We start from the raw sequence: 14,232 nt of genomic DNA on the forward strand, positions 1-14,232 counted from the left end.
TGACTCAGAGAAAGCACTTCGCATTCACTGTCAGTTCCTGGTAAAAAGGGACAATCTTATGGACCACTGTAATACATTCCAGGAGCCCAGGCACAGCTGGTTATACACATCCACAGCAAGGCGTGACAGCATACACATACCTGATCCTTCATAATGAGACATTTTTATCTTGTACCTACTTAAATCCCAAGACTACAACAGATGCAGGGTACTTCCTGTGGAGTTCCTTGCACTCTAAGGCTATATGCACAGCAAGTTAAGTTGAGTCACAGAGTCTTGACTCTACATGACTTGCCAGGCAAGGGAACAATTTTCTAAGTAATTTTGCAGGAACCATTTACACCAGGGGAGTTGAGATGAGTCATGCCAAGTCATGAATGTGGCCAGACCCATTTTTTTCATCAGTCATGGTGAGTCCACTGTGCAGCATGCAGCTTGAGGATTTGATAAACCTTGTTCCAGTGTGACATCTGTTAGTGTCCATTTTCTTGATTGACATTCTTGTTACATCAACCAGCTTCTCAAAGTTTTCTGTTGTTTTTCCGAAAAAACTAGAATTTGTCTGGATTAGTTAGATCAGGAAACATGACTTAAAGCACCAAACTGAGGTCTCTTGGTGATAAGTTCATGCACCCATACTTTGCTCCTCTTTCTTCTTTGCCACTGAATCCTTAACAAAGCATATAGGACAGCAAGAGAATGTGTCCATACTCCCTGGCATCTGACAAGATACTAATGAATGTGACTCCTTGACTCTTTCAGTGTGAATGGAAATGAATCAATCTGACTTGAGTCAAATGTTTCTGATGACTCGACTTGACTTGACTCATTTGGTGTGCATGTAGCCTAACTGCATCCATATGCCAATGGGACCCACCTAGTGCACCCACATCCCCTCCCAGGGGCAACAAGACCATGTCATTTTCATGCTCTCACCACTGTCACTCCTCATTCACCTTTATCAAGCACAATCATTCTTGCTTGTTGCACAGTCATTCCTCTCATTCATTGCTTTCTTCACAGTCCATTCACACAAGGAGTGATCTCCTTAACCTTTTGCCCTGCACATCTCAACATATTCTCTTTCCCTAGTTTACTGTCCTCCATTCTTTTCACATGCCCAAACCTTCCTCACATGCACACTGATCTGCCTGTCCAGATAACTCTCAAAACAACAGTTCTTACCTCCTCATTTCTTATTCTGTCCTTTCCTGTTACATCATATATACTCCTCAAACACTTTCATTACACTTAGCCATTTCTTCTTTGCTACTCCCATGTTCCACGTTTCATCTCCATACAGCACTATGGGTATCACTTCATATAACCCTCTCTTTACACATCCTTCCTTCCACTGTAACTGTTGTTCCCAAATACTTGATACAGTCCACCTCTTCCAGCTATTTTCCATTCAGTCTTGCATCCATCCTTTTACCAGCTATCTCTCAAGCATATCATTACTTTACTTTTACAATCATTCTCTTTCAGGTTTCTCCTACAAATATGTCCAAACTTCTCCACCAGTCTTTTTAACTTTGAGTCAGCCACTAGAGCTGTATCATCAGCAAATAGTAGCTGACTTAGATCCCAAACCCTTTCTTCCCCACTAATCAAACTCAGGCCTCTGCCAAACACCCTCATATTCACTTCCTTTACAACACCACCTATATACAAGTCGAATAACCAATGGCATTACACAAGCCTGATGCAAACCTATACTGATGGAACTCATTCACACCATCACCAATTGTCATGTATGCCCCACTATTTACATAGAAATTCTTCAACCTGCCTCCAACTCAGTATGCAGTATGCTTTCAGTTACATCTCATAATCCTTTCCTGTCAATTGTATCATACACTTTCTCAAAGTCCATAAACACCTAAAAAGGCTTCCTTCCCTTTCCCAAAAATTTTTCACACAACTGCCTTGGTGCAAAAATCTGGTCTCACTCTTCCCCTTCTAAATCCTCCCTGTTATTCTTGAATGGCATTTTCTTTTCCTTCTCTTATCCTTATCCCTGCCATACACTTCCTAGCACACTGGAGGTGGTTGTGGCAAACAGTGTACACATGTTTAAGGAGAAACTGGATAAATATGAATATGGAGACAGAACAAAATGAGCTTTGGCTTGTGTCCTGTACAATACAACTAAGTAAATATTCAGCAAACCAATATCCCTGTTGATTGAACATTCCTGTCTATTGTATGGAAACCATACAAGCTACCAGTCTTTTAGCACCTTGCCAGCAATAAAGTAAACATTTAGTAACCTTACCAACCACAATATAATGCTCTCTCCACCACTCTTCAAACATTACAGCACATCCATCCAAACTTGCAGCTTTCCCTTTTTTTAATTTTCCTCACAGACTCTTGTACTGTCTCCTCATTGATTAGTACACTGTTTAACTCATCTAATGCATTGACTCTAGACACATCATACTGCCTAAAAATAGAAGGGATTAACCACCCTGACCTTCACTGATTTCTCCAGTGTCAGGGACAGCAGACTCAAGGTGAAGACTGTCAACACAGCAAAAATAATGCCTGCAGGAGGTAGGAAACACACCTTAATGCAAGGAGCTGACCATTCAGATGTATTATGTATTATATGCAGCTATTATGGCAAATGACAAAGGGGTTTAGTATAGAAACATTAATATTATGAAGAAAGGCTGCAGGGGCCTTCCACATCATTACTAACTGAGTATATAAAAAAGTGCATATGCTATGCCATAAAATTCAAGGTATATTTCATTCAAATATTCTCATACTCTTACCTTTTTGACACCTCCTTTAAAGAGAAAAAAAAAAAAAAAGATTGAACTGAGGCAGCAGGAATGGGAGGTGCTGATCAACCAAAGTGGTGGCATGAGTAAATTTTATTCTATGCAACTATTAGATTGGCAATCCCACTTGGGATGGCCCAGACAAGGCACCACTGAGCAACTTTATTCTAAAATTATTTATATACAAAACTTTTTTTTGAGAACAGGATAGACTTATTTCACTATAAAATAGTTAAAGTCAGAAGTTTTTATACTGAATGGAAGGTATTTGTTTGGTTCATAAAAATACCACAACACTGGTTATAAATTATACATTCATGAAATATAAAGAAAATACATTATTATGGAAAATGATGTTCCAGCATAAATTATATGTTAATTTTTGTGTTGACTATTTTCTGCACACATTGTAGTACATATGAGTTACTCCACCATACATACCTATTGTCTCATACTATGAAAGGGTTCTGATTAGTTATGGGGTTTTTGTGAGAAAAAAAAAAAAACGGGAGTTTTCATGTACATTTATCATCACAATGCCACAGTCAATAGAATACAGTTAGCATATCAGTGTTTAACTGCACAACTATAAAACTACAGAACTATAAAATTAGAAAGGAACAAGTGAACACCACCTGTACAGTAAAACACAGCCACACCTAAACTGTAAATTATTATTTTAAATTGTACTTTCCATTTGAAGGGATTACTTAACACTGGAATAAGTTTACTAGCTTCCCTCTTCATCTGCTGACACAAGCAGACACAAATACATAACATATGTCACCCTACTCCCATCTTGGCTGGAGGAGAGGAACAAGCAGGAAAAAGAATAATATTAAGGAAACTACAATTTTTGCACCCAACAATGTTAATGAGTGCACATGAGCCATAAATGAACTGGGCACAGTTGGAAAGCAAACTGTGCAGGCAGCTCATGCTGAATGCAGATTGGTAGAATCTGAGGACTTACCTCAGCACAACACTATGATTTGCTAAGTGTGGCCTGCAAAGAGCTCAGGGCATTACAATGCATGACCAACTAAAACTAACATCAGGAATTCCAAGTTTAAAGAGGTCTTTCAATCTAATGGCTTGAGCCAATATCCAATGAGATGGATATTGAAATATATGTTTGAGACTCTTCTTCAAGCTGATGCATGAAACTTAATAAGCATTTCTCATTCCTTAACTGTCATAGTGATAAGATTTTATATTCTTATTTTGACACTTCTGAATAATTTTGTTTCTTACTTTTATATTCCATGTCCAACCTTGGTATTTCATGATGTGGTGATATCAAAAGAGTACTGTATGTATTAGAGCTTGGCTGAAGATTTCCAACTGGCTGTAACATGCTTGTAACATTGACTCTTTTGAAATATGGCAAGAAACTTAACAGATTTTTGGTATTAGCATGGTCTTCATTCAATTCAGAGGGCTCAGTTGTTGAAGTCATTTGAGTCTTTTCTTTATTAATATCCTGGGTGTTATGACTGATTTCATGACTTATCATTTCTTGCAAAAAGTGCTTGATCTTTTGTTTTTTCTTCATAGGTCTTCTCCTTGACTTGTTTCTCCTCTTGTACTTATGTCTTTGCTTTTTCTCTTTTATTCTGTCACTGACTTCATAGAAAGAAGTACTATTTTTTCCCCATTCAATGTCATGTATTTCAGAGGTGGCATGACCAGAAATTTTGGGTGTATCATCTTTTGAATTGGATTTTTGAAGAGGCAAACCAATTTGCATCTGATTGCTAGAAAGTCTTGTAGTGCCCTGAGTGGCATTTGACAGTGGAACATTGTTATATGAGGGCTGCATGAGTGTATAATTTGAGGATAAAAAGCCTTCATTGTTGCTACTAAGAATAAGATGGCCTGACAATACACCTGCTATTTTTTGGTCATCATTCCAATTTGCCATAGAAGAAAGCTGGTATTCCACTTCGCTGGAACTTAAGCTAGTTCTTAACTTGGAGCCTGCTGAAAGATGTTGTTGGTCTTGTCGTGAGTGAAAATTGTTATAGGTTATTGTTGATTGTTGGTCACCTCTTTCTTCGAGTCTTGTTGGAGATAAGGGCTGAGGTGTCTTTTCCTTATCTAAACTTAGCTTGCCATTGTTTTCTACATCTTTTTGGTCTGATATGTTTGTGAGGTTCAAGAGATTTTTGGGCTGTGACAAATAAAAATGGAGGTGAGTTTCACTATTTCGTTCATTGTTAATGGAGTGTGGAGGAGCTGAAATTTTCAAAGTCTGATCAAGTAGTGGAGCATTGACTGATAATCTATCATCTTTTTTTCTGGAAACAGGTTCTTTATTTTTCTGCATTCTTCTTTTCTTAATTTTTTTTTTCTTTTTCTTGATACTCTTCTTTCTTTGAGCCACAATTCTTTTAGGATAACTTTCTTCAGTTTCTGGAGAGTCTTCCGTTGATTCACTCAGCCTTTTAATGAGCATCTCAATAACTGTTTCATAAGGCACCAAATGACTTGTTTCATTTTTGTCTTTTCTGTTGTTTGCTGGAACTTCTTTAATTTGCTTACCACTTAGAAATTTTTTTGTGTTTTTCCCATCAGTACTATTATTCAATAATCTTAGTTTAGAAAATTCTCCATTATTTCCTGTCTTTGTTGTCAAATTCTTCTGCAATTCCTGAGTTGTATTTGATTTTGTCCTCTGAAAGAAATATTCTGGCACAAACTGATTGTGCTTATTCTTTCTCTTTCTTTTCATGCTTTTCACCTTTTTTTTCCTCTCCTTAGGTACTTTTTTTTTGTCAGGATTATCACAAGACACAATCCCCTGATATCTTTCTGGATGTCTGAAAAGATTGTAATAACTCCTCCTTAGTATATTTTTGGGACAGGTGGAGTGTGATGTGTTGTTCTTTCTTCCTTCCTGAAAGTTTGAAACAAAAAAATTTATTGTGATTTCAAAGAACAAAATGTTTCTTAAAATTGATTTATCCATAATTTTTTTTATGAAATTCTGTCTTGTATAGGCTATCTCCTTTATTTAGAAAATAGATCTCAACCTTGTGTGTGTGTGTGTGTGTGTGTGTGTGTGTGTGTGTGTGTGTGTGTGTGTGTGTGTGTGTGTGTGTGTGTTTGTATATATATATATATATATATATATATATATATATATATATATATATATATATATATATATATATATATATATATATATATATATATATATATATATATATATATATATATATATATATATATATATATATATATATAGTTAGATAGATATACATACATAGGTTAAGGAAACCAGATGTAAATCCCAAATAAAAAGAAAAATATCATATATATATATATATATATATATATATATATATATATATATATATATATATATATATATATATATATATATATATATATATATATATATATATATATATATATATATATATATATATATATATATATATATATATATATATATATATATATATATATATATATATATATATATGATGCTTTGCTCCATTTAGGAGTTTGGCAGAAGATCCTCCATCTCTCCCTCTCCAAACATTCCCTTTTACATTTTCAAGATTTTGGCCTCTATTATTACTCTTTTACACACACTCCTCTACTCTATCCTATCTTCAAAATTGTCTTCCTCTCCTATTAGTACATTCAGTTTTACTCACCTACACTCTCTTAACAACTCTTCACTCTTTGTCTTCTTAGCATGGTCATACTATTTCTGTGTTCCTTATCACTCACCACTCCACAATTTATACCATTTCTAGTCACTCATATCACATCTTTCATGTACACTTTATTCCTACAAATATATATATATATATATATATATATATATATATTATTTATTTATTTATTTATTTTTTTTTTTTTTTTTTTTTTTTTTTGCAGGTGTATTTACCTACACCTGCAGGTGTATTTACAACAAAAATGTTCATGCTGTCCCATCTTTATATCTGCTAGCATCCATTTTTTTCTTAGCCTTGCATGAACCACTTTCTCATCCAAATTATTCTGGACTTCAGTGTTCCAGTGAGTAAAGCTGTGCTTCTTAATATTTCACCTAAAAGTGGTCCTCTTTAGCCTTCGTCTATGTCTCCTACTGTCCATTTTGTTCCATTTGTGTGTGTATGTGTTTGTGTGTGTACCGAGCCGTGGTATATAGAGTTTTAGCTGCACTAATGTGGTTCTTAGATATATGCTATAACCTCTAATTTTAGTCCATTCCTCATAAGCTATATTTCTATAAAGAAAACCTATACTTGTTATGTAAATCAAATATCTTCCTTTTTCCAATATATGTTCCTTCAAATATATATATTACAAGTTTTGATCATATCTGGCTACTTGGAAAAGGATGCTTTGAATTGCATTAGAACTTTGAATCTTATTAACAAAAGAGATAACATTTTTAATTTTTAAACCTATTTGCTTCATAAAATTTGTAGTTACATAATTGTCATATATTGCAGAATGACAAAGATACACAGGTGCTGCCCGCTATCCATCACCACATTAGGGTGTGTTTTTGTGGTTCAGATGGATGCTTGGCTTCTAAGTGCAAAACCAATTTAATCTAGATAACTATATAAAACTATTTCAAACTATATCAAGACTATTTCAAATTAAATTATACCTATGCAAAGTGCAGGCCATGTCTTTTACAGCAAGAAACGTGACAGCTCTGGTACCATAACTAACCACAGCCACAGCATGAGAGAGAGAGAGAGAGAAGTGTAGATATGACCTATAAGCAAATTTAAGAAAATATGATCATCAAAGATCCTAATAGATCTATCATAACGAGCCTTAGGATGCAGTTTACATGGTTTTCACTTACATGGCATATGTGCCCCTAGTTGACCACTTAGACAATGGTCCTCCTGTAATAACAATTTACCTGCCAGATCTGATCTGTAACCCAGAGAGCTCCCTTCACTCCTGACAGAAACGCTCCATCCACAGTGCCAAAGCGCTCTGTAGATGTATGCTCTCCCCCAAAGAACACAGACTGTAAGAGAACAAATGTTGTTTATAAGTTTTGCTTTGATATTACTACTATTTAACTACATAATGTAAAATCAAAAAGACTGAAATGAGGAGGATGGTGAAGAGATAGAAGATGGATAAATGTAGTATTCTTATTTGAGAAAGCATAACAAATAGAAAAAAATAATAATATGAGTTTCACTTTCCATTACATATGTAGGGATGATAGGAAAATTGTGAATGTGATATTACCAGCAGCAGTGTAATTAGATGACCTTAAGTACAAGTAAATCACTGCATTACTTAAGTAATTATTCAAGTTAAAAATAAATAAATAACTAATTAAGGATGTCACCATAACAATAGACTATTCCTATGGATGCAAACAGGCTTAAAAAGATCCCATACTCAAGTAAAACTTTTGAAAGCAATGAGCATGAAGATTTGAGCACATTAATTTCAGATTTTTGTACTCTCAGATGATTAGTAAATGTCACATGTATTCTGTGTTCTATATGGTAAATGTATAGTGAAATATTAGAAAGCAGTATCACAGTGAAAAACTGCAAAAGGATGGCCAAAAAACAAGTAAGATTTTTAAAACTTGAAACCTCTGCAAATAGCAGAGAATCATGTACCAAGCTATCAAGAGGCACAAAAGAATGAGGTCAGGCTGGCACATCTCAGACTATCAAGGCTGTAAAACTCCTGAAGAATGATAACAAGAGAGGTGAGGATTTCAACCCACATCTGAGGATCTATCATCAGTTGATGAGATATTACAGACTCCTAATCTGAAAGATGTCACAATGCAAGCAAAATTAATGAACTTCAGTACAAAATATGTACATGCATGAAAACTTCATTTTGCACTACTCTTCTGTTTGCCTATCTATCTATCTATCTATCTGTCTATCTGTCCATCTATCTATCTATCAATCTATTTGTCTATCCATCTATAGATGAATTTTTTATTCTAAAATACTGCAAGGATGCCAAATACCTCACAAAACAGCTGGGAGAGAAATTGGGATGATTATGACCAGAGCAAGCTCACATAACATAAATTTATGTTAAGGTTATTTCTAAGCATGAAAAGCATGAAAAAACCAAAGGCACAAAAATGATGAAAAAATCCATTAATTTCCTACTCGTAAAAAGTTAAACAGAGATGAGATTTTCAAAATATACACCAATTTAGTTTTGCATAAGTTCCAATACTCCTCTCTTGAAACAGTCATAGGAAAGGGGTGGAGCACTAAAGATACTGTTTAACTCTTGCATTAGTAAGATGGATAGCATATGGTTGTGAAGAACTAAAAAGTCTTGTTCAGTAAGACCATAAGAAAAGGGAGATATAAAGCTGGCAAGCTCAGAAGATTAGTAACTATGAAAATAACAGCCAAAGATAAGGAGAGATTGAAACTGAAGAGAGTCAGTCAACGGAAGGGAGTTGATAAGGCAAACATTTTTTTATTCCATCCTGATTAGTAAGGTTATGTGAGTGGATCTCCACCATATATGGGAGCTTTACTGTATACAATAGCAGAAAAATGAAGATCCTAATATAACAGAATTAGTATCTCTGAGGAGGAGAAATACAGTGGTACCTCAACTTACAAATTTAATTTGTTCCATGACAGAGCTTGTAACTCAATTTGCTCATATGTCAAATCTATTTTCCCCATTGAAATGAATTGAAATGCCATTAATCCATTCCAGCCCCCCAAAAAACACCCCAATTCTTTGTTACATGTTTTTAAATACAATAAGCTGTTGATATAACAAATCTCTATCTACTGAATCTCTGACATAACAACTCCTTTAAGGTTATCAAACACTTGTTTTATTTTAAGAAACTGTTTGCAAATTACAGTATATTTCAAAATTATTGAATGCTTGCTTTATTTTGTGAACATCCTAGGCCTTAAAATGTGGGAGAGTTGGCTGACACAATCAACTGCATGTTTGAGACATGAATTGTGGCTGTGTGACAGACAGTGAGTGACCTTGACAATGGCTGATGATGTATTGCTCTCTCTCTCTCTCTCTCTCTCTCTCTCTCTCTCTCTCTCTCTCTCTCTCTCTCTCTCTCTCTCTCTCTCTCTCTCTCTCTCTCTCTCTCTCTCTCTCTCTCTCTCTCTCTCTCTCTCTCTCTCCCCTTATGTGTTCGTTATATCGAGGGTTTACTGTAAGAAAATGTATTTATAAATAACAAATGTATAAAAACACGTGAAGTGAACAAGTGAGATGAGAAATGCTGGGCAGATGATGTGGTGCTCGCTGTACCAAATAGCCGCAATGTAGCTGAAGCTCGCTCATATCTCAGATTTTGGCTTAAAACTCAAAGCAAAAAAATCATTCAAGCAACAGCTTGTATCTCAAAAAACTCATAAGTTGGGGCACTCATAAATCAAGGTACCACTGTATTAGCAGAGATAACACAAAACAACAAACTTTATGAAACCTGTTTTGGCATGACAAGAGATGAAATTTCTAATTGAGATTTCAAATAAAAGATAGTCCACATATATTCAATGTAGGGAAGGGGGATAATTGAGTACAATTCAAGAAAAGGGATTGCTGTATGGAAGGTTGTGTTGAGTAAGATAGATGAAATAGGTTTTTAAGGCACTAAACAATATAAGGTTTTTCTTGCCCAATTAAAAAATTAGTTAAGCATATGAATGAAATATTACATAGATGCTTAAATACAACAAAACTTTCTTTCTCCTGAGTATGTCTTGCTTAAATTGGGATGCATCTCATATGCTCATACATCTTACATGCCATTAAATACAGTAATCCTTAGTGAGTTGGACATCTAACAAAAGATCCTGAGGGATATGAGATAGATTCATCAGCATAAAAATAGTCACTGCAAGAGGGTTAGCTGAGAAGATAATCTATGAAAACTAGAAAGATGGTTGGTGATAGGCTAGAGCCCTGTGGAAGAAAAAAACAGTGGCCTAGAAAGATGGTTGGTGATAGGCTAGAGTCCTGTGGAAGAAAAGAACAGTGGCCATCTACCACTGAAGCAATAGAGCAGCCAGAAAGGAAATTTTGAGATAAAGGTGCCAGAAGATAGAAACTGTACAAGGGAAGCTTAGAGTTTACTGATTTATGCCAGACTTTGTCAAAGGCTTTTTGCTATGTCTAAGGCAACAGTAAAGGTTTTGCTGAAATCATTAAGAAAGGGTGACCAAGATTCAGTAACTGAAGACAGCCTGAAGACAGCCATTAATCACAATAGGACTCTGAGATGCATAGACAACCAAAGGATTAATATCAAGTGGAAATATCATGATGACATCCTCAAGAGCTCCCAGACAAGACTACCCAAAGATCCAGACAAAGTTGAGTGCCCTCTTATCCACAGTTGAGCTTGGCTTGGAGCCAGCTTCTACTCATCCCTTGAAACCTAACCATCTCAAAGAAGCAAATTAATGCAAAATAGAAATTATGTAAGAAAAGTAGAGTAAATAAGCACATTAACTAGCACAGAGCCACATGCAACATGCATGCCACATGCAACAGTGTTTCATGGTAAATACAGGAATACTAAGTAAAAGCAGTTCCTCAACAATGTTCAAACTTTTATAACTTTAGGGCAGCACTTTAGACAACTAAGCTACTCTACAAGAACAAAAAAAAAAAAAAAACTTTCCTGAGCCTTTCTCATTTCAAAGATATCACTTCTATAAATTTTAAGGAATATCTACTTGAATATATCAACCTTACTTGAAGCCTTCTGGAGTTGTAAAGCTCTGCAGCAAGTGGAGACCGATCCTTCAGATGGAAAGCACCTCTTCCTGCTGTCACATAGGACTGATAAGACCCTCGTGCCCACATGTTCTCACTGCACTTAGATCTGATGGTGAAAGTAATGGTTCTTAAAGAGATGAAAGAACAACTTATTGCGAGTGAAGAGCAATTACCATCATCATAGAGGAGAGGGCCATGAATGTTCTTATAAGAAGTTTTTACTAGGCCTCTGACATGCCTAATCTCCACACTGATAGAAATTGTGAGCAATTTGTAACTAAGAAATTTTTCCTATTCCACCATATTGCACCATATTGAGCAATACATACATGAAGTTGTACAAAAAAATTTCAAACCTGTGAAAAAAGAGTGGCAGAGGTACAATACTGTTCTTGTTGGTAGCACGCAGGAAGGTGATGAGATGGGAGATAATAGTTTCTGGATCCAATTTTTCCATAATGAATGAAGCCTTTCCCGTTACTTTCATCTCCAGCAGAGCAAGGTGGTGGTGTGTGCCCCTCACTTGCACTATGTTGGATACCCAGTCCTATATGTGATTTGAGAAATTCATAAGACATCCTTGACCAATGAACATTGATTAAAAAAAAATAAATAAAATAAATAATGAACTGTTAAGTGAGGTTATGTAAGAAAAGACAGATATGAACCTTGTACTGTCTACAAATTCAATTATATTCATGAATCCCTGAGTCTGCAATCAATCAAAATTGTTCAAGCAGTATCACAGCTCAAAAAATATTTCTAGCTCCACATTAGCAATATTATTTGCTTTCTAGTACAGCACTTAATTTCTCAAGTACCTATTTTTTTTCATTCTTCTGAATATCATCCAGTGTTTAATGCCATTTTAGTACTGAATTTTATTTCTAAAATATGAAAGCTACATACTCCCATACTTACACTGTACAGTAGGCTATCAAGTTTCTGCACCTCAATTATTTTGTAAAATTTTAGAAACATGAAAAAAATATAAAAAATTCAACTTAAATGTGATTATTTAAGTGTAAGTCAGCTTAATCAGAATATGTCTGGTTTACTGGTTTATTAGTTAAGTTAGATCCAATTTGTCAGAATATTCAATCCAATTTCTCAGGGTGTAAGTCCAGTTTATGAGACTTAAATCCAGTTCCCTGGAGTGTAAATCCCATTTAATCCCATTTATTGTAATTTAGGTTCAGTGTAAATCTGGTCTATTGGAGTAAGAGTCCAGATTTCTTTACTACTATTTGTACTGTTTATAACATCCATCAGATACTGTGGACCTTCTAATTTTGGCTAACTCTTATCCCCCTCTTATATAATTTGGAAAATCGGGGTTTTAATATACATATATTATAAAATAAAGTTTTGATTTTCCTCAAAATATTTCTGATAAATGAAAAAAAAAAAAAAAAACAGTACTGCCAATATTTTAAAGTTACCATTTCTGGTGGGAATTCATTGCTATTCCAGAAGATGACCATGTGGAATGGTTCACTGCCCCACCATGGTGAGGCCCAGCCAAGATTGATTTGGTTTACTGTTCCAGGTTCCACCATCTGCATGTAACATGAGAGAGAGAGAGAGAGAGAGAGAGAGAGAGAGAGAGAGAGAGAGAGAGAGAGAGAGAGAGAGAGAGAGAGAGAGAGAGAGAGAGAGAGAGAGAGAGAGAGAGAGAGAGAGAGAGAGAGAGAGAGAGAGAGAGAGAGAGAGAGAGAGAGAGAGAGAGATAATTAGGTAAATAAAGGCAGAAAGAGTTAGGTAAATATATAAACAATTTTTTTCATATCTTTAGCCCTGAAAAAGCATCTAAAACTTCACTTCATACTCTTTGTGTATTCTGAGTATCAAGTTGCTGCATATTTCTTTCAAAAAATTTAAATTGCATATATTTAGTTTTCATTCTTTACTAGAAATAATTGGAGCCATATTTCATTTTTTTGGATATATATATTTTATATATATATATATATATATATATATATATATATATATATATATATATATATATATATATATATATATATATATATATATATATATATATATATATATATATATATATATATATATATATATATATATGGCAGAAATAAATAAAAATAGACCAATAGATAGATAGATACTTTACAATATTTCCTGATAAGGGATGATGATAAGATTAAACAAGATGATGAAGGGATATAAAGAAATTCTGAATCAATCAAATAAAAGCACTGAGATTTGGAATTGTTTGAGAGCAGAGGTGGTATGTGCAAGTAACATCCATGAGATTAAGAGGATTTATTTAGGTAGATAAAAGTAAAATATAAGGCAGAAAAGCTTCACACAGACTGTGAATACTTCATTGAGGTAAATAGACTCACTGATATCGCCCTTGATAAGCTAGTGGGAAGAGGTGGTTCAAAGGTGTGGTCGTGTCGCTCTCGCAGCACACCCAGTGGCAGCATCATTAGCACGTGATTGGCGAGGTAGGAGGACCCGTCTGCAGTCACCACCAGGGTATGACGTCCATCAGGAAGGTCCCAATACACTTTGCAGACAGGGCTCAACATTCTCACCTGCCCTTTGGGTACCTTATTCTATCACAGTGATGGAAAACAGGCTCAAAGTTGTTCCATGCAGTATGAATTTTGATGAAAGATGAATGAAAAAAAAAATTTTGGATGCAATGTGTGCTTAG

At 34.9% G+C, this 14,232-nt stretch overlaps 1 protein-coding gene across 1 annotated transcript in view; it reads right to left on the bottom strand.

The window, feature by feature from the left end:
* Positions 1-361: 361 nt before the first annotated feature.
* LOC135105245 (uncharacterized) overlaps positions 362-14,232 on the bottom strand; it is a 29,410-nt gene continuing 15,539 nt past the window's right edge. The window contains exons 10-17 of the mRNA XM_064013479.1: positions 13,916-14,131; positions 12,992-13,108; positions 11,906-12,096; positions 11,526-11,655; positions 7,696-7,806; positions 4,437-5,691; positions 2,480-2,550; positions 362-562 (exon numbers count right to left, since the gene is read on the bottom strand). Of these exons, the coding sequence (XP_063869549.1) occupies positions 362-562; positions 2,480-2,550; positions 4,437-5,691; positions 7,696-7,806; positions 11,526-11,655; positions 11,906-12,096; positions 12,992-13,108; positions 13,916-14,131 (2,292 nt within the window). The remainder of the gene's footprint in view (positions 563-2,479; positions 2,551-4,436; positions 5,692-7,695; positions 7,807-11,525; positions 11,656-11,905; positions 12,097-12,991; positions 13,109-13,915; positions 14,132-14,232) is intronic.

Source organism: Scylla paramamosain, chromosome 1 (assembly GCF_035594125.1).
Source record: "Scylla paramamosain isolate STU-SP2022 chromosome 1, ASM3559412v1, whole genome shotgun sequence".
Lineage (NCBI taxonomy): Eukaryota > Metazoa > Arthropoda > Malacostraca > Decapoda > Portunidae > Scylla > Scylla paramamosain.